Genomic DNA, 22147 nt, shown 5'->3' on the forward strand with positions numbered 1-22147 from the left:
AGAAGTGCTGCTTTGCAGAGATACTGTGCCAAATGTTATGGTAATTTAAAGTAAGTGCAACCCCCACTAAGTAACTGGAATTGCATAGAATGTAAATCATTGAAGAATTTGTCCTGTTAAGTTGTCTCAATGTGCTCGTGTGCATGTATATATTTGAATTACCCTAGAACTGTTGATTTTGTGCACCTACAATTTATGTTATTTAAGGTAAGAAATTATATTTTGTACTTTTTGCATATGAACATTATTTATTCTGCACAGTGTACCCCCACCAAATTCACTATTTTAAATGAGTTCTCATCCCCTTTTTAAAAATTGTTTTGCATATAAACATGAAAGTACATTAAAAATATTCTAATGTATTTTTATCTATGTAAGTCTCAGCCAGCTTGGACCCTGGATGCCATGGGTGTGAGACCTGGAGGTTCTCCAAGACAGAAACTCTTAAAGGACTCCTTAGCAGCAAAAGAACTTCAGACCATGGAAAAACATCTAGCTGGTATGTATGGTAGTAAGAGATAATAAAATGTAACTTAACTTCCTATGTCAGTATGACAAAGGAAAAGACAATCTTTTTCAGATGCTGATAGAAAATAGGTAAAAACTTTATTATTGTCCTCAGTGAAGAATCAGATCAGAGGACTTCAGATAATAATGCTGTGTTTTTGCTTAGCCTTATTTTTTTCATACATTTGCAAAAGATGAAGTGTCTGTGGTATCAGCAAGTCTCCCTCTTTCTGTTCTTTCAGTAAGTGCAATGTAATCAATTAGTCCTATCCAATACTAGGACATCATTTAGATGCCTGACTTGTGACTTGGACTACCTGTGCAACGATGAAAAATAGTCCTCTGTCTCACATACACCTTCTTAAGGAGCTTGCCTTTCTCTTATGAACATGACTTTAAAAACTGACTTTTTAACATTGGCACAAGTGGGTGCCTACAGCTAAATTAGCGAGTAACATCAACTGTCAGCATGTACCTAGGTACCCTGGTATTTGAAAACAACATTTTCACAAAATCAGATTTTGAAGCAATCAGTTTTCCTTTCCTTCCTTGCATATGGCTCAATAATACTTTTGTCTAAGATCCAGGCTCTTGTGTTACTGTATCTGTTTTATATCACATGTAAATGGAGTTGTGCTTTTTTGTTTGTTTGTTTTGTTTTGTTTTGTTTTGTTTTCTCTTCCCTTTGGCAGTTAATTCCAGTAACTTGCCCATTTTGTTTGTTATACTCATTCTGTGCTCATTGCACACTTCTAGAATATATTGTACCACAAGTAGAACTTTTAAATGCATAAACAGTTGTGCATCTATACATAGTTTGTAAGTGCATTATGAATGATATCCTTATTCTGGCATTTCTGATATGCAAGTAAAATATCTTTGTGTTGCTCTGTTGTCTGCATTTTAATTTCCTTTAAATGACACTAACAAGGGATTTAAAAAATGCTAAGTCATAATTCAGTTCTGGTATTTACTGTGTATCAGATAATAATACCATGTGGCTGGAGATTTATATGTTTTGTTTTGTTTTGTTTTTCATTACTGTTTAAAAAGCTGTTATTGAAGGAAAACCTGTGCTAAATAAAACTGAACAATTACATTATGAAAACATGTTAATTATATGTGGAAAAATGATTAACATAAATGGTTTACCTGCAGACTTGTTTACTATATGAAATGAAGGAAACATGAGCCACAAAAATGTTTATTTAGCTGTTATTAAATCATTTAATATTCAGATATTTCTTTGCATACTGTATCACCATGGGAACGTTAGAGGTCTGAATTTTGCAAAGACAGAAATCAGTTTAAAACAGGTAACCCACATTGTCGTTTATTGGCCCCTGGATTAGAGCCAGGCATCTTACAAATTCCAAAGTGATATGTATTGATTTTTTTAAAGCTTTATGGAAGAATACTTCAAGACATAATTATTTCAAAATGGAAATAATTAATTTTAGAGGCCAGTTTTTAGTAACATTATTGTAAGGTTGAGGTGGCAATTAGAAATATTAGAAACTGTGTGATAGAAAGAATAACTACATTTTAAAATTGGCTAATTGGCTAGCATCAGAACATTTAATTTTTAAAGAGTTGAAAGACACTTTTGTCTGAGGCTTTCACAACTATTTCATTTTTATCACCTTTATTTATTTTTTATTTTTTTTAGTAATAGTGTTTTAAATGTGAGGAATTTCTTGTGTTGAAGTAGTAACATGAACCTGATGTACCTTATTTTCCTGTTTTCAAAGTGCTACTTCAAACTATATTAATGTTGAAGGTGGCACATATTTAACTATTTTACATAAAATATTATTTTTATACGTATAGTATACCTATAATATTTTATATTATTTTTATTCTGTTTACCTGGTAAGAAGACTTGCAAGAAAATCTGATTTTCTGATATGCAGTTTAGAAAGTGTTTATTTTAGGACTTTAAGGAGCAAATAAAAATGAAATCCACATTTTATATATGTTCACTTAATAGGTGATTAAGTCAGTGCAGCCATGCTGATTTACAGCTTCTGGCTTGTACAGTTTGAAGGAAAATAACATTTCTTTTCTAAAGGTAAGCAACTGTCACCATCAGAATCAAATTACAGTAGAGTACATCAGTGAGAGTGAAAATTCAGAACTATTGTGTGAGATGAAATGAACTGCTCCATAAGGTTCTTGACATTTTTACTTGCAAGGAATTTTCACTTTAGTAGCTATTCTAACCTAAATTCTAACTTACCTTCAGCTAACTTTGTTGGATTTATATCATTAGGAGCATTTATATGAATTACATGAATTCAGAAGATACTTTCCTCACTATACCTGAACTGTTACATTTTTAAATAGGATCTTGTTCCTTATAGTCCTCCTGTGTAGGGTAGGGACTGGAACACCAAATGGGAGTCAGCTTTCTCTCTTGAATTCTAGACCTTGGGGACCCCTTCACCTGCTGAGGCATTGAAGGCAGACCACAGTACAAAATTCAGATCCAAGCAGGATCACAGATCTAGGTGTACTTGAGGTGAAGAGCCCCAGAGTTTTGTTTGGGCAATAGACAGTGAGACCAGAATCAAAAGTCTCATCTTGAACCAGTTTTGGATTGCCCTTCAGTGCGGCTAGGGACTGTGAGTTTAGTTCATAGCTCCATTTTAGCTTGATACTAATGAGAAACTGCAAAAGCCACAGAGAGAAAACTTTGATGAGATGAGAGAGGTTTTTGTAGGTTGTAGTGACATTTATAGCTAGATGATTCAATGAAGTGGCAATATCGTATCTCTGTGGGATAGATGTGTGTGCAGTAAATCAACTGTAAATAACTTCTGAGGACATGATCATGTGAAACTGTTAATTCTGATGCCTTATATCTTAAGGGTGAATAGATTTTCTCTCCTCAATTTAAAGTTGTCACTTATAGTAGAGAAAATCAATAAGAATTTTAAACCTAAGAGAAACAGAAGTTTTTTTGTGTGTGTTTGTTTGTATGTGTGCACAGATATTGAAAAGGACCTAGCACTATGGGAAGAAGCAAGGCTCTCAAGAAGCCCTAGTATCCAACACCACTGTTTAGTTACATCTGACCATCAAGGCAATCTTCAAGCTGCACAAGGCCAAAATCCAAGGCCTCAGGTGCCGCCTCCAATGGGGAAAAATGTTCAACTCCAAGGAAACAAATCACCACCGTTGCCCACTAACAGCCGAGCACAGGTCTCAAGTCTTGCAAACAGCCGGCCTCCAACACCTGGTGCACAAACCAACAGGTCATCGACTCCATCAACACCGGGAAGCAGACCTGTGACCCCAAACAGCTTGCTGTCACGGCCTCTTACCCCTAGTAATCAAGGAAATAAAGAAGGTGTCATCAATATGCACAGAAGCCGATCTTTGACCTCTAAGAGCCAAATGGGGAGGACCCTCAGTGCTGCTTCAGGGCTCTCTGTGCAAATGAGTGGAGATGTTGTTGGAACTGTCACTACTCAGAGAAGCAGTTTATCAGAAGTAAGATTTTCAATTTAATGTTTTTGCTACTATAACATGAAGATGAGATTGTGTTTTATGTTGAAGTAATATCAATATACTTAATGTAACTTACTGCTTTGAAAAAAAAAACCTTGAAACATAATGAAAAGTAGCAAGGAAATACTGCACAGCTTTGAGAAGTACTGATGAGAGAATGTCAGGATTATTGCACAAATCATACTAAAACACTCATGCCCTAAATTATCCATGAGATCTGTAGGATCTTGCTTAATGCACAGCAGTTTTATTAGCCTTACAGTTTCTGAGATGCATATGTCTGGACTATTAAACACAACTTTATCTTTTTATCTTATCTTTATGATTCCAAGGTATTTTATTCTCCTATCCTCCTGCTGCACTGACAGTGCATAATATTTCCTTGGTCTGCTTTTTTTTTTTTTTTTTTTTTTTTTTTTTTTTTTTTTTACATACTGGAATGATTAGTTAGGCATCTCTGAATGGACAGATTTTCTGAAACACAAAGCTGAACTTCAATGAGAAAATGTCCAACATTGCTGAATCACTATCTATCACTATTGTGCTTGTTAGCTAGACTAATTCAGAGCATAAGAACTTCCTGTCTTATATTAATGGCTTTTATATGATTAGTCTTTGTATTAAAAAAAAAAAAAAAAAAAAGAAAAAAAAAAAGAAAAAAGAAGATAAAGTACCTTGTAAATTTTGAGTGAGTTCTCCTCTGCTAACCTTAGCTGCCTTAAAGATAACATTACTGTGTAGGCAGTGGAAATAAAAGCACCTGTGAAAGAATAACCTTGCTGTCTATCTCAGATACATGCCTCACTAAGGTGATTTTTTCTCAGGAAATGCCAATCCTTCTATATTGACCCGTATATTTAGCAATGGAAAAAAAAATCCTCATTTTTGTTTTTGAATGGCAGTGCATTAATCTCATCACTTGAGCTAGTTCTTCATCCAGCTTAAAAATGGCCAAAGGTGAATACGGTCAATATATTTTCAAGCCAGAAATTTGAAAAAAATATGTAATTGTAATAGAAATCTTTTTTGACAAAATCATCCATCCACTGTTTGGAGGGATGGGTGTGTTTGTGTGTTGAAATTTTCTCACATACCAGAGAATGAGGATTGAAGTTCACTTTTTTTTTTAACTAAGAATATTCAGAAGAAATGAAGGGATTCATTGTTTCTCACTAGACACATCATTTTTTTCGGACTTCACTGTAGTCATGTGATGCCAACTTGGATTATTGTCGTACAGGATCCTACAAGTGCTATGTGATGAATATTTAATCTCTACCAAGGGACAGCAACTCTTTCAGTCCCTTCTGATACTTCCCGTAACAAGACAGGCAATTAAAAATGCTTGCTTCCACAGCCTTTCTGTGGTTTAGTAATAATAATCTTGAAAACCCATTTCATTTGCTGTGATTTTTTACTTCTGTTTCTAAAACCCCAAACTTTGCTGATACCTCTTATAATAGTGTCTTGTTATACATTATTTTAATGTGTACATATGTTTGTCTCAAGTACTTTAAGAAAAGAGCAATATCATGTTTTAGAGATAGAATAGCATGTCCAGTCTCATCCAGTAAGCTCACTGTAAAGCTGGCATTAAATCTCATCATTCCTGTGCAGAATCGTATCCCCTGTTATGATCCCTGATAGAAGTGACAAACTTTTTTCTTTCTTCATCACTGGGCACAATAGTATTGGCTGCTAGTCCCCCAGCTCAAACCATATTAGTCCCTTCCTGACAATCACAAGACCTTTGACTTAATGGAAAGTTCTCTTGGGACCAGCTCTGATTCCAAGGGGGAAAATGGCTAGTATCACATGTTCATACTGGTGAGCTTCATCTGTCAAGCTGTAGAGCCCTCAGGTCTCAGAAACTGACTGTTGGAGGTCTGGCCAATCTACTGCTGCCAAACTCATGTTTGAAATGTTACACTGGAAACTTTGGGAGCTCTTTTAGCTGTCTTTGTCCATTCAAGTTCCTGCTCACTTAGGAAAAGACAAGTGGGTAAGGACAGATCATACCCAGAAAGTATCTCTGTTCAGTAATGTGTTTTGCCATGTTAGAGGTGTCCCTCTATTTCTGTCCATGTGATTTCTCTTTGACCGTGGAGAGAAATTTGGAAAGTCAATGGAAGCTATGTGAAGAACAAGAAAGCTCTTTCTTTGTACTTTTGCAAATTAAAAATGTATGAAACTAAAAGCTGAGACTGTAACTTACTTTGCAACTTTCATTGTAGGTTTTGTATCCCCTTCCTGTATAAAAACAGCAAAATAAAAGAAGAGAAATTGCCTTTATTTTTCTTACAATTACGGTGTTAACAGGAAATTTCCATTAGATGTGAATGCACTGTGGCTATATTACCAACCTTATACAAGATGCTGTGGTAATATTTTGAAAAAAAATCTGCTTCCTTGCTCTCATGTGGCATTAATGGAATTAATCAGTACAAAACTGATCTATATTTGATGAGAATATGTCAGTTGAAAAGGAAGCAGATACTGAGTACCAGCAAAGTGTTTTATTATAAAGAGCTTGAATTTAAAAAAAAACAGGTATGAGTGGACTTACAAGGTGCATGCTGTCACTTTTTTGGTTATCAGGACTTCTAACATATTTCTCAATGCCTTATCTATGCTTCCTAGTCTGTAATGCGTTTCAAAGATAAGAAGTCTAAAATACAAAAGCATTCAAAGTACAATTCAGAGTTCTTTATAAGTTTTGATAAAGTTCATGCTATAGCTCAGGATGATTTAATCTTGTTATAACGCAAGTCTTAAATAATTTGGCAAGTACTTAACATATCAGCTGTGAAGAATTTTAATTTAATGCTCAAGACTTATAATGTTCTGAGATTTTGTGGACAAGTTTCTGCCTCTTGGCACACATAATATTACAAAGTTTTAACAGGTGTGTTCCATTATCAGCTCTGTTCAAGGCTGAATTGAATTATAGCAAAAAATGCTACCTAGAGAAATAGTTTTATTATTTCTATAAAACTAATAAATCAGGGTTTCAAATCCTTTTGCAGAGATACCTTTATGAATTTACTGTATCCTTTGGTGTTTTGTATAAATTGACAAAGGAATGTTGAATCCTGCTTATCTCCTTAGGATGGATGCCATTAAAGTGACACAATGCTGTGATAGTTATCAATAGCTGTAGAGATGAAAATACTACTGCCTCCCTTGTTTGCTATCTCGTTTTCTCAGCACTTGGAATTTTACAATTACTTTTTTCATCCAGACAGTTTAAAGTGGTGTTCAGTAATATTTATGGGTCTGTCATTGTTAATCCTGGGAAATTTCAGCTGATTTGAACACAGCACTGGTCTCCTCCTAGTCACTGGTGTATAGAGCACAAGTCATAAGGACTCTCTTTTTGGTCAGGTACTTCCATTCTCTTGTACTGCCTGGCTCAGTTCTTCATTCTATTTTTGGAATATTAAAAAGCATGCTGACTAGTGTGAGAGCCACTTGCTCCTTCTGCAAGAATCCTACTACATGAACCAAACCCTTTCCCCATTTCAGTGCTGTAGTCAGCAAGCTTCTACTTTTCTTGAATAGAGAACAGTTTAAAATGACATTACATTTGTAAGGCCTGGGTCTGCTGCCTGAGCTTCATGTTGGGTCATTGCAGCAGTTTTTTAGAATTTTTTAACAGATTACTAACAGAGTTAACAATTTGCTTACACCAAGGTAGATCTTGATTGAACAGTCTTCAGTTTCCAAGAACTGAGTAAAACAAACCTAGTTTATATTTTTAAACCAGATGACCTACCAATAAACGTATTGTTGGGCGCTATGAATACATAGATTCTTGAATACTTTGAGTAAGTAGATTCTGATTTTCAACAGGTGTAAAATGAGACAGGGCTGGTAGTCCCCTTTTCTGTTAGGTGCTTATGAGAATCTGGCCAGTAATTTTATGATATCTGGCTGATGTTTGAGTTAACTTTTGGAGACTCAGCTTGCATGTCTGAACTACTGTTGGAATGAAACAATGCATTCCACTCTCATCTCTTACCTTCAATATTGCAAAGGAATCTGTCATAGTATTTTACATGTGTGTACATGCTTACATGAATATGCGTCTACGGAAAAATATTTTTATATACATACATATATACATCATGTAAAAAGGAGATGATTGTAAAACATTTTTAAAAAGCATGTATTCAGCTGGATATGGATTATTAACCATGTATAACATTTGTATTTTGATGCTTAGAGTTTTATGGTATCTTGGAGACGAAAGTTTCCATAGCATTTTTCCTTCCTAGACTTTCTCCAATAAAACTATAGGTTCTATATCAGGTTGCAGGTCCTCATTCTTATGGGATTGAAAACAGTGAAAATTCTGACATATCAAAGTCTTGTTTAAGCAAATGATTCATGACATGTCTAAGCATGGTCCAAAAACTGTAGGGACAGATAGAATATCTGCATTAAGATTTTATTCTGTGTCACTGTATTTCTAAGATGAGCATTTATCTATCTATCTATCTATCTATCTATGGCCATAGTAGATTCATAAATAAAGATTATTTTTTTTTCCAGAATAAACAGACAAATAAACAAGAATTATATTAAAAAAAAAAAAAAATCTAGGGAATTTGTATACTCTCTACATTCTGCTTTTATTTCAGAGAAAGAATTTTTTATTTATTTTTTAATTCAAGGGCTTTTCCTCTCTAGTCAATTCAAACTAGAGTGTTTGCTACAATCTTCATTTATGTAGTACCATTCTGTCATTCTGTGTCACTTTATCTAAAATAGATCTGTTTGTGGCAGGATGAATTCTTACAACAGCTTCAGCTTACTCATCAGCCTTGGATATTGCCGAGTGACACAGAAAGTGAAGGAGTGGAAGCTGACCAAGACAAATGTAAGTATACTTGTTAGGTGATGATAATATGTCAAAATAAATAAATAAATAAATAAATAAAACTTTTAACTTCCCTTTTACGTCTTACCAAGTCCTGCAAAGGAGTAATGCTTGTTCAGAGATTTTCTCATAAGTAGCAATTACTCATTTATTTAATGGCTGAGCTTTATATGATTAATTTCCATAAACTTTCCTACAGTCACTGAGCATTGACAAAATGATCACAGACCAGTTTACCCAGCTAAGTGAAACAATTTGTACTGATGTGTTAAAGTAGTTGTTCCAGAGAAATAGCATGAAGTTGAAATAGATGCTTTGTGTAGTAAATCTGTATTGACCTGAAAAAAAGCAAAAAACAAAACAAAACAAAACAAAACAAAACAAAAAAAAACACACACACACATAGAAACTCAGCAGCTCTAAAAGGTAGAACCTTTTTCCTCATTATTTCTGGTTTGTCTGCATTCTTCTGAATTCCTCTGTATGAAAAAAAAAAATTGTTCTCAATCACACAAGTAATCCTTAATTTCCTACACTCTTTGAAGCAGTTACCTAATCATGAAAGTAAAGGTCAGCAGGATCATAACCTAACTGAGAGAACAAGTAACAACAAGTAGCACACTATAAATCACAATACTTTCAAACTGTAGCAAGTTGTATCTGACTACAAGGTACCTGTAAATAATATTGCTGGAAAAATTAAATGTTTTTCACATTTTCTTTTTATTTTGCAGTTGTTTTATGATCTGTAAGGGTGAACATACAAACTATTTCCATACATGATATACTTAAAAAGAACAGGTGATTTAATCAGCATATTTAGAAAACTTAATATGTGTGACTAAAAATTCCTTAAACATTCCTTAAAATAAGAAAAAGACAATCTCATCATGGAGTCAAACAGTTGTGTATGGGATTCATGGTTAATGATAATCAGGCCAGATAAACAGGGCATATTTTAAAATTATGCCACTTCAAAAAGATTTTTTCTATTCATATAGCAGTTTCACAAATCCATAAATAGCCCAAGGTTTGACTCTGAAGTTTCAGTTTACATACTGAGATACTGAAGGACATGAGCTATTTTTTTAACACTAGTAGTGTTAAAATGAAGTTTTATGTATTCAGCTGATTTTAGTCCAAAGTTGGTAACTCTGGTTTTGCTTAAATCTGAACCTACCACTAGGGCTGAAGCATAAGTGGCCAAAGGGAGAGCCTGTTTGGTACCTGCCCTATCTTTGGACATGAATTTTCCTCTGTATTTTTCTCTAATGAATTTACAATCCCACCAACATTTACAGGACTGGCTGCACGTACATGGACTGGTTCTAAGTATGTGATAGGGAGACGGATGCTTCAGGGCACATCAGATGTGCAGCAAGTGTTTACTTGAAGCTGCTGTACCTGAATTGTGTGGGTGAGGGCATTTCTGAGCATCCAAGATCCTGTGCTATAAGATTTCAAGAATTCTGGGAGATAGTTACCATTGCCAAGTGTGAGAGAATAGCAGATTATAGGTTACAGTATTAAAAAATATCAGTCCTGTCTTCAGATCAATAGAGATTATACTTGTCTGAGTAATAATGTTTGTTTTTTCTGGATCTGAGGGCACCAAGAATAAAGAAGGGAAATAAGGTAACTGTAAATTACAGTTTCTTTAGCAAAGAGAGATCTGCAGCGGTAATCTACTCCTCTGAGACTGTATGTCTGCATGGTTAACTGCTGCATCATTTCTAGTTGGTTGGTCTTTCTACTAACATAACTAAAGTAGTAGAACAAGGATGTTTATCAGAGCAATAATTCATGTATCTGAAATCTAATACGATTAACGTTATTGAAAATAACAATACTACCTTGCCTATCTGAGGGGGTATGCTAGTGACATAGGCAAGCAGAAAGTGCAGAACTGCCAATGCTGGCAAAGAGAAGCTGGCAGTTCCCAGTTGTAAAGTGGGGTGTCAGGGAGAGGCTTGGCATACTTGCTGATGCCAGTGCTTGCAGGCAGAGCAGCTGGCAAGATTGTGCATCATTTTTCACTCTCAAGTTAATAAATCTGTGTGGATGTTGGGTGCATGTGATTTAGTGTTGAGGGGCCCAGGAGTTCATAATTTATGAGTCTTAGCAGAAGAGCTACAAAATTAATCTTTACAATAGCAACACCTGTTCTTTGACTCAGCTTTTAATAAATTACATGTGGATAATATTTACCACATTCTTTGACTACTTTGAGATAATAGCAGCCAGGTGTAAAGCTAGTTTTTGGTAGTGGAAAAACAATGCAAAAAGAGAAGATATTTGAGTCACCTTGGGTTCTTTTAAATTAATACCTTGTGGTTAGTGTTCTACAAGGAAAAGGATGAAAAACTTGGGGAGGGGGAGGAGGGAGAGTACCACTTTCAAATGAACTCATATTCAGGTATTTAAAGAGGCTACTTTCAAAGCCAATAAATGATAATTGAAAAGATTTGAATCACTTTGGCATTTCAAAATCTCCCCATAAGCATAATTTGCAAAACAGGTACAACAGCACCCACCTTGTCTTATGGAAATGAGATCTAGGGTCTCAATTCATAAAAATCAGACTTTACTTTCTAAATCCTTTAGGCTCTCTGACAGCATCTTAAAAAATTATCCTTGTCAGTAAGATCCAAAGATAACTGGAAGTCAATCATTCTTAAAATTTCATATGAATTATAAGAAAATTTGAAATCAAATAGGTACTCATATAAAAGAATATGAATGATTACAGCTAAAAAGATTTATGTTAAAGAAGGAATGAAAAACATTGTAAGAAATATTGCCATTTTTTATCATACCCTCTCCTTCATCTTTTTGTGCTTAATTATGTTTGCAGACATATGTCAGAGAGATAGGTGTGTATTTTTTGCCCTTGTAATATAAATGTTGTGATTAAAAAATAGGAACCAACACACAATTTAAGTACTTCTGTTATTTAATAAGGAAATCTCTTCTGCCTGCTAGATGTGTTATTCTTTGATATTCTGTACATACTGAGCAAAGAGGAGTGAAAAATATCAAGGCAATACGATCCAAAATCAAGGATTTGTGGCTGTTCTGTGATTTTAGTGTCATTAAAAAAAACTGTAGAAAGGGACTCATGTTTTCTTCCTTAGATGTCACTCTGGACACTTCCCCATTGTTACCTTTAGTAGTTTGCTTGTGTGCTGATTCTCTGCAGAGAGTTTTCAGAGGATGCATAAAGATCATTCTTGGAAAGAGAAGGGATCTGGAGAAAATATTTACCACTTTCACAATGCTTCAGTTTACTTTTGCCAAAGAACTCTCATCAGTTTTCTTCTTTACGGGGTACTGATGCAAGGAAACAGAAGAGCTGCATCTACAATCACCAGAGCATTTTTCAGACAGCTTTTATGTGAAGTTTCAAGGAACTGGCAAGAGTCAGCTTGAATTTTCCCTTGGGAACAGGCCCTAGAAATATTGCTGGTTGAGAAATTCTAATGCATCACCAGCTTCCAAGAACCTTGAAAGGACAAAGGCAGTCTTTTGCTGTAATTTGACCTACTATCTGTAGTCCTGGAAAGGACTTGCTGCCCAAGGGCCTGAGTCTGCTTTCTTGAGTAAGTCAAGAAGTAACCCTCAAAGCAGATTTTCCCAGGCTTAAGAGCCCTGGACAAAGAAGATTCATACACTGACAGTCAGTCCATTTGGCAGATGTGCACAATAGGTAAATAAATTAGGCTGTTATGGAACTTGATAATGGGTCAATCCATATTAAATATATACATATTTGTGTGTGCGTGCATGTGTGTATACACACATTTCTTGACCTGGTGTTGTTAAGGCATGTCAGTTGCGTAATCATTGGCATGGTAAGTGGTTGGCTACTTACTATCAATTCACCCTAATTTCTACTTTCCAACAGGAACAGTAGATACTCATTTCTAGCTCAGCTGACTGGATACAAGTCTTGTAATCTCACCTACTGATCTGTGGCAAGAAATTAAACATTTAACCACTATGCATCTGCAAACTGTCTACTAAGTTTTTGCAGTGGAAAGTCAACTGCTAACAAGTAAAAGCTGATTGTTGGGAAAAAAAAAATAAATTGTTATTTCCACCCCATTCATTCTCATACTGGTCTTGAAACACTGAAGTCAAAGGCATTCTACCAATGACTTCAACAAGTATTGAGTAAAACATTCATTTTCCCATTCTGCACAAATGTCTGCCTAAGAAAAAGGCCCCAAAATGAAAGTTTTTTTGTAGAATCAGGAAATTCATTCCATGTTCCAGTAAAATTGCAAACTTTACAATTATTGACTGTGGGTAAAATTCCTTATGATGAACAAATCCATACATCTGAATGGTTATTTTTCTTAATAAGTTATGAAAATAGGTAGTCCCAAGACTTGGAAAACTGCTTGATCAGAGTTGATAAAAAGGAGAATTTTGCTGCTGGAATCTGACTGATGTGAAAGTTTCCTCTTACTAGAGCCAGATACCACTCAGTATGAGTAAGAGTAACAGAATCAACCAGGCTTAAAGCAGAAACAGTTGATTGACACCTTTATGATATTAACACACATTCCTGTCAGTCAAATTCAGCTGTTTGTGTTTGTATTCTGCTCTGAAGCAGTATTGAAGCACTGAAAATTTTCAGTGGATAAGGCGAGGCTAGGACTTTTTCTCAAACAAGTACACTAGATATATGACATAACAAATGTATTAGTTAATTACATGCCTGGTTAATAAGAACATATGTAATATGTATAGTTGGAGACTTCTCCCAGTGGTTAGTAAATTCACAGCAAAGAACTTTTTTCTTGTCCTGGAAGTGAATCTGTGTTCAGCTTCTGGGAAACTTTAATTTGAGATTCCACATTCTTTTGGAGAAACTTACTGGTATATTTCTTCCACCAAATATCTCAAAGGTGGTAATATAAACTGCAATTTTAAAATGTCAGCATGTTTTATCGCCCCATCCCATATAGCCTTCCTATGGAGTGCCATGAAGGTTTTGTGTGCTTGGTTTATGAGTCGTTTTCCAAAATTTTCTAGACAGTTCCAGGTCTGTTTCGGAAGCGGAATACCAGTCAGGATTGATTTCCTTTAAATAGAATTTCTTCAGGCCTGTTGGATAGCTAGATGTCTTGCAACACCCATAGCTGAAGCTTAACCATTTCATAGCTGAAGCTTAACCATTTCAGCTTTTGGAATCTGAAAATGAGAGAGAAAACAATTTTCTAGCCTGGAACTTTTTCTACTTGTATTCAGTTATTTATAGATAGTGAAATAAAGTAAAGATTGACTTTATTTCAACCAGTAGTTACATCACTCTCGAAAAGTTAGGGGAGAGTTCAAATGCAGCTTGGGACAGTTGGAATCAGACGCAAGGTTCCTAATTTAATTGAATGTGCTGTTATGGCCTTAGTTCATGTCAGTTTGTTTCTACTATCTAATATTTGGTTTAATCTTGGAAAAGTTCCCATTGAACTAAACATTTGAGGGGAAGGAGAAATTTTCCATTGTAGTGAGAAAAAAAAATCTTTTATTTCAGTGCAAAAAGCTTTTTTTTTTCAGAACAGGTTCCAAACTCAACTATATATTTTTATGCAACTTGCATTATTATGGTAAACTTAGATTGCCAAATACATTTAACGTTATAAAAGATGACACTGTAATTTTTAAAAATGACATAGAGAATTATCAGGACACACATTAGGTAAATTAAAAGCTGGCTTACCGAGGAATCAAAACATAGAGTTTCTAATGGGAAGATGTAGATGAATGGGGCTCATTAGTGCCTGATAGGTTTAGATAACCAGTGGGAAGGAGAAGTTGAAGTTATTAAATGATATGAATCCCCTGATATAATGGCCACATTCCAGTAAAATGCACTTTATTATAACCAGATGAAATATATTTGAACCAAATAAAATATATCTGGCTCCAGAGAAATATATCTGTCTCTGCTGCAGAATAATGAAGCTTTGTCCTGGAAGGCAGTGACCTAATGGATTTAGGATGATCACAAATGAGAGTGAGCTCTCAGCATAATGCTGTAGTAAAAAAGGGTAGATCACTCCTTGAATGTCTAAAAAGCTAAGTAACAAAGCAATTACTCAAAATAGTATCACCTAAAATCCACAGTTTGGATTGCATTAAAGATTGGAATTACTTGAGAGATTACAGAAGGTGATAAAACATGACTCAGGGTTTGGGAAAACCTATTAGAAGTTTGCCTCACCTAAAGGCATTCAACTAGGAACCTAGGAGATAATATCTGTAAATAGATATTTAAGTAAGAAAGATTTAACTCTTCAAACTGTGATGGAGGAAATTAATACTGTGTCTTAGCAGCCAGAAGCCCTAATCATTGTAACCAAAATTTAAGGGAGGCAATGAAGTTGGAGTCATCAACATGTGGCGACAGGGCTTTCTAAATGATAGATGTTAGTGTAGTTGGAAATTCTGTAGACAGTATGCAGGTATGTGAGTGATCAGACTAGATGATCACAGCTGGAACTTTTTTTCTTGATGCCTGTGAACAGACTTTTTAATTCTCATGGAGAACAGTCTGGATGTGTAATTTTGGTTACCTTCCTGGACACTGCATGTTAGGCATCAATAAAGGTGAGCAGGAGTTAATGATCATGAGTGTACATTTGTGCTGCTTTAATTTCTTCAAAAACTGCCTTATATTTGAGTTTTCACACACTCAAGGTATTTCTCAGTCCTCCCAACAGTAGCTGGTTGACATCACGCTATTACAAACAAACAAAAACCCCTTTTTCTTTACAGATTAAAAATATATTTTCTTACAAACACTTAAAAATGTGCATAACTGCATTTACATGTATACACATTTTTGTGATTTTATTTTATTTTATTTTATTTTATTTTATTTTATTTTATTTTATTTTATTTTATTTTATTTTATTTTATTTTCCCCTTCCCCCTAATGATTTTAAACAACAAAGGTTCCCTGAGTTGTTTTTATTATCATCATTTAGTCTTTGAAGTAAGGGCTGTCCTTAGTGATTCAAAAATATAAAACAGAAAATGTAAGAGTTCAGATTAATATTGACCATAATAATTACAATCAATGTAATGCTATTAATACTTTATTTTGCTCTACACAGTCATACAAGTCTGTAAATACCATGAACATAATTTGTACTTTGAAATTTTTAATTTTGTGAATGGTATTAAATGAAAATGTACATCATATAGTTCTATAAATACTTTGCTTTTTATTTTTGTTTTGTTTTGTTTTATTTTTGTTTTACTTCAAAAACATTGACAAGTGGGATTCTGAGCTTTTAGGAAAAAAAATTGTCCAAATTTTTATATTACACAGAGTTCTATGTCTTGTATAAACAACTTTGGATAGATGTATAGGTAAATTAATAGATAATTATTCCTGCTCATCACTCCAAATCCGTACTGAACTTTATTAAAATTGTGTTCCAAAATAAGAATACAGACAAATATTAATTTACATACATTACAATAAAAATACTTTTTTAGCTGTGTATTGATATAGCAGCTACATATATTGAGCAGAACTTGTATTTGAATCATAAAGAAGTATATGTTTTGAAACACAGCCTGTTTAATATCATTCTGTTAGAAGATTAGTCTAAAAGGTCAAAATCAAAATAATAATTGCTAGGAAAGTAAAGCTCTTTCTCTAACATTAGTGAAAAAATTTTGGAGAATAAAATAAACTGTTGGTTTTGCTGAATAATCACTGGCAGACAGTTAATAAGGCTAGCCATTACTGAAAAGAAATGTAAACTTTTAATGGGAGTGCAGTCTAATTTGCTGCATGTTGATGAAGGAACTTTAATTAAGTCACTTTATTGGGTTTTGACTATATCAGGTTGATAGACTTTTAGACTTTGCTTTTCCAAAACACCTGTTTTGTTGAGTGAACATAAATTAAATATAGCTCTTAGTAAAGGAATGCAATGAACAAAGAACTGATCTGGTTGAAGTATCATTTAGCAAAAATAGAATATCTTTACTCAGATAATTCAGTCCTGTGTTGCGGCTCAGCCCTGTGGCTGCCCTGACATATGAGCTGCGTGAATCAGGAGGAGCTATGGACAATATCTGAGAGTCTGACAGTGGTGAGCTGAATATGCTTCCACTGACATTTCAACCAAAAAAAATGCTCACAAAAATACCCACAGGGTTCTAGTGAAGACTCAAATGGTTATAACACTATGAAAACTATGAGGTACGAAGTCATCCTATGGAACTGCATCTGGCTTAGAAGGGCGTATCAATGAACTGTTCGACTTGAGGACTACTCTGCAGACTTTCCAGCTGGAAGGAACTGGCCATTTGTTGTCCTTCATATTACAGAGTATTGGAAAGAGCTAGGAATTGTGCTGATGATCTCATTTTTTCATGCCTTTCTGGATTCCTTTATTTGCCATACTGGCTGAGTGTTTTCACTACAAGCCAAGAAGATCTTGCTGCAAACCAGTGTGTACTTTTTATTCCATTTAATTGTCACAGCTATTGTTAAGAGATGTAGACCCCATTCCTCTTTCACCGGTGCCTTGTGTAGTCATTTACAACAGGACAGAAAGAGCATAAAGTAGCCATGAAGTATTACCAAAACATATTGGACATGTTCTACACCTACTTTTCACTCAATTTTCTTGAATGAAAATGACTCCTTGAAGTGCAACACCCAGGGAACAGCAAGCAGGGAGAACATCCTTTTGCATTAAATAAGGCCTTGAAAGGCTCTTGTCTCCACAGCTGACTGATGGATTCAGCAGATGGGATCAGATTGCTGCAGAAAACAGAAAAAAAGTAGGATGATTGACTAATCCCAGGGTACAAAAATGACCAGGAGTTGAAAGATCTATGAAAGTGTGTTTCTTGTGTTGTTGTGTTTTGTGTTTTTTTTTTTTTTTTTGGTTGGTTGGTTTTTGTTTTTTTAATCCATGTATTCTTCTGCTCTAAAAAATATTAACACTCCTTATTATCTAATTGCTGTAAATGTGTTTTACAAGGCTGAGATTCATTCTAAGCCAAAACTGTATAATTTGCTCTTTTATCATGAAGAGGAAGGATTTCAAGTTCAAGTAGCAAAAACTCTGATGGAAAAGGTTAAGATTTTGTAATGAACTCATAATTGACTGTTCTTGAGCTGTCAGAGAGCAGGTCCATGAATGTAGAGAATAGGGGAAAGAAAAGAGGAAGGTTGATCCTTGATGTGTGACTTCTGTTCATTTTGGTTAAATCTTGTTTGGCAATGTGTAATACCAGCCTAAGTGTTACAGCAGGATTTGGGGAATGCTTATGTTCTCTGTGTCTCATTTCCCTGATCTTTGAAGTGCGATGATGAAATGTGATAACTGACAGCAAAGCTATGAGAAATCACCAGTTAATGTTTCTAAAATGTGTCACAAGTGTAGGCCCCAATTCTGATGTCTCTCTGCATTTCTTTCTGCTGTGATTTCATTAACTTTAAGATGGCTGTAATGTTTTCAGTTATGTTACTCAAGTAAATCAGTGGCTTGCTGCTTATATTAACCACTTCTAAATCATTGTCATTCTTTTTTATATTGGAAAAATCAGCCTGTCAGGGTGTGACCCATCTCACCTAACTCCAGCTACATAAAAGTGAGGAAGTATAGTCTAAGCTATTTGCACTCTGAAGCACACAGGAAAAACAAAGGGACTTCAGAGGGTAGATAGAGATCTGTCTTGCTAGGGGACTGATAAAGCTACACTGAATGGACATCCTCAGGGTGTCCATCTCTTGCATCTCCAGCCTGACTCCTCTATCTCATGTCAGCCGAATAAATTTAATTTCTCATCAGTCAAGAATTCTATAATGTATATAGGGTAACATGGAATATATTTTTTGGCTAGCATCCCATTTCCTTCTGCAGCTAAGAAGACCACAGTCTCTGTAGTTTTTGCAGATAACAGTCATGAGAAGAATTTGCAAGTGAAACAGGCTTATATACATTTGCTTTTCTTTTTCCACCCTTAAGACAAATTTGTTACTTAAAGACCAAACTGTGACAATGCTTGTAACTCTGCTAAATGAAGTGTCTCCAAGGAAAACAGTTGTTAAACATTAAACATAAGTGATGAAAAAATATATATAAGGTTAATAAAGGGTAAGAAATGTTGCTAAGATTTCCCAGGCTTTATTTCTTCTGTTTTGTTGCTGTTTTTTGCTTGTTTTGTTTTTGCTTCATGTGTTTGTTTGCTTTTGATGCAAAGGTTTTCATGGTATGTGCCTTGCTATGTTGAATATCAGTACAGTATGTAATATAAAATCCAAGCTTATCACCTGGCAAAATGAAACTTAAAGATCTTGTTCCAATTGTACTTTGTTGGTTACCTAGAGATAATAGTTTGTTTCCTGCAAAATGTTTTTAATCTCCCAAAGGAAAGTTGCATATTTATATATTCAAAAAAAAAAAAAAAAAAAGTGAAAAAATGTGAAGTTGCTATGCCCGATTTCCTTCAGTGTTTAAAGATGACAAGTTGAAGGCTTCTAAGGTAACTTTATGCATTCAGCTATGTAATTAAATGTGGTTGTAAATTTCCAATTTACAACCCTAGTTTTCCAAGTGGATCCATGTAATAGGTACAGTTATATCATTACTCTATTTTTACAAACATTTGGGGAGAGGGGTGCTTTACAGTCAGCAACATTTGCAAAACAATCTATTTCCATCTGCATGAGTAAATATTTGTAAAAGCTAAATTTCCATTTTGCTTTGGGGAAGGTTTTAAACCTGAATACAATCATAAATGAAAACATTACTATCTCAGCTTATCTGATTCATTATATTTACCTATTACAGTCACCTATTCTGTTTAATGCATTTTTCAACATTACTCAATTTTGCAGTTAGTATTATTTTTACAAAGCAAAACCCTCCAAATCACTGAATAATTGGAACAAATAATGTAACTTAAGAGGCTCTGGTTCACTTCTGAATATTTTAGTAATGAAAAAGAATCAAGATTCATCAAAATATTGATCCAAATTGTTTATTTAACTGTGAAGTCAGCATTATGGAAAACTTTTACAAAATGCAAACACAATGAAGGATTAGATTTCTCTTTTATCATATATTGGTGTACATTAAATTTTAGCCCTAACTTCTGTGTTTTCTTTTTGATTTCACAGGTTTGTGAAATCAGTGGGATTGTTGAAGAACAATTTAATCAAAACAAAATTACGGTGATCAAAACTACACCTGAAAAAAATGCTTTAGCTTATACATAATTTTAAATAAAGTTATTTTTCTAGTATCAGCAGTACATAAGTGGAACCACTCTGATATGTGGAAGCTGTAATGCACTGAGTCAGAGTGGTGCATTACATATGGTGGTACAGTGGCCTTAGGAAAGAAGGGTAACTGTTGCCTTTTAGTATAAAGTTACTGTAATGTTTTTGTTTAGTTTTTACCCCTGTTATTTTGGATTGACATTTGATAAACTAAACTCTGCCTGACCAAATAAACTTTACGTAGAGATTTTATGTATTTTAACTTGTCTAAGGTTTTCTACTCCTTATATTTTTGTAAGCTTTACTCTTTTTTAGATTAACAAACATGAAAGTATTCACCCACATCTGCCAATATGTATGTCCCATTCAGTTCTCACAGAGGACTAGCTGTTTGCTCATAGTCACCTGCAGAGAGAGGTCAGAAGAGGGGGTGAGTGAAAGAGTGTGTGTGTGGGGAGCAGAAACAGGTGTTGCCTGTGTCACATAGCTTTGTATGGAGTGTATCTACTTTGATCTTTAAAACAAATGAAGACTGTTAAAAAAAAGGAACATATCAATAACGAGTGGAGCATGCATGCAAAAATAAAGCACTTAAAGGACTTTCATATATATATGATTAAATATTATTTACCCATATGGATTACTGAAACAAATTTGCTATTTAAAATAGGCTAACTGGTGTATGCTGTGTGCTAGGAAATTTAGATGCTTTTGCACAGACATCAAATTAAGGGACGTGGCAGTTGCATTTACTGATTTCATTTATCTGTTAATTCTGTCCAGTATGTTTTCAGTTTCCTTTGTCTTCGATTATGTATGCTTGGTTCCTGTATCTTAGACATAATGATATAATGAAATTGCTTGCAACTATGAAAAAAAAAAAGAGTATGACAAACCATCTCTTTGTTTAACAAATAAAAGTGAATTCTCTGTCATGAAAGTTCCATAGTGTGAACTTTTTTCCTTTCTCACATACAGTCAGTGCTAGCACGTAGAGAGTATGGTCTGTCTTGGTCATAAGCAAGTAAAATGGAAGATACCGCTGTGCTGCATGTGCTTGCTCTTATATGTATCATCATAGCATAGACTTCCTTTGTGTAAAATTTTTCACATACTGGAAACACACGGGAATAGTCCCTTGAGTTCATTGCAGGATGGGGTTTACTAATTTGTCATCAGTAATGAAAATCAATTATGCTGTGTTTATTTCCAATATACCTGAAGAATCATTTGCATGTGGGAGAATATAGTATCATTGATAAGTTATATTTAGTCATTTTTTGTAGTAAAGCATTCTTGTAGAAATAGTATCTCCTTTTCAAGGGTTGTATTCGTCCTTTGTGGCCTGCATGTAATATTTTACCTTGACACTAATGAAAAGTATAAAGTAGGTTTCCCTGTTTCTTTCTTTCCTCCCTTCCTCCCTTCCACTCTTCTTCCCTTCCTCTCTTCCTTCCTCTCTTTCTCTCCTCCTTTTTTTTCTTTTTTTTTTTTTTTTTTTTTTTTTTTTCCAGCTGCTTCCATTATTAGCTTAAATTATGAATATATTTAATCCCTGGGAAAAAATATCATCAATTTCAGTGGAACTGAGATTGCCCACAACATTTTGAGAAAGAAATTAGGATTTAGCAGCATCTTAACTCTAGAATTTCTTGCACTTTTGACCACATAAGTGCTTTTGACCACATAAGGCAGAGGGGTTTCATTAGGAATATGTCTTCTGTTTTGTGTTTTTTTGTTTGTTTGTTTGTTTTTTGTTTTTTGTTTGTTTGTTTGTTTGTTTGTGATGTGTCCTCAAACATAAGACAGGCTTTATACTTGAAGACACTGAGCACAAAAAAAAACAAAAAACAAAAAACAAAAACCTTTTCAATTACAGATACAGTGTATACCATCAGCACTCAGAATAATTAATAAGTGTGCAAGTGTCATGAAGTACAACAGGATGGGTGACATTGGTAGTAGGGTGATGGCTGGACCAG

The 22147-nt window shown here is 34.5% G+C and overlaps 1 protein-coding gene across 2 annotated transcripts in view; it reads left to right on the top strand.

Annotated features, from left to right (window-relative positions):
• The window catches only part of C2H8orf34 (chromosome 2 C8orf34 homolog), a 172327-nt gene extending 151288 nt beyond the window's left edge, over positions 1–21039 (top strand). For both annotated transcript variants that reach the window (XM_032180823.1, XM_032180824.1), the window contains 4 exons: positions 379–499; positions 3500–4002; positions 8809–8902; positions 20064–21039. In XM_032180823.1, coding sequence (XP_032036714.1) covers positions 379–499; positions 3500–4002; positions 8809–8902; positions 20064–20071 — 726 coding nt within the window. In that variant the 3' untranslated portion in view covers positions 20072–21039. The remainder of the gene's footprint in view (positions 1–378; positions 500–3499; positions 4003–8808; positions 8903–20063) is intronic.
• The last annotated feature ends 1108 nt before the right edge of the window (positions 21040–22147 follow it).

The sequence above is a fragment of the Aythya fuligula genome, chromosome 2 (assembly GCF_009819795.1).
Source record: "Aythya fuligula isolate bAytFul2 chromosome 2, bAytFul2.pri, whole genome shotgun sequence".
Classification (NCBI taxonomy): Eukaryota; Metazoa; Chordata; class Aves; order Anseriformes; family Anatidae; genus Aythya; species Aythya fuligula.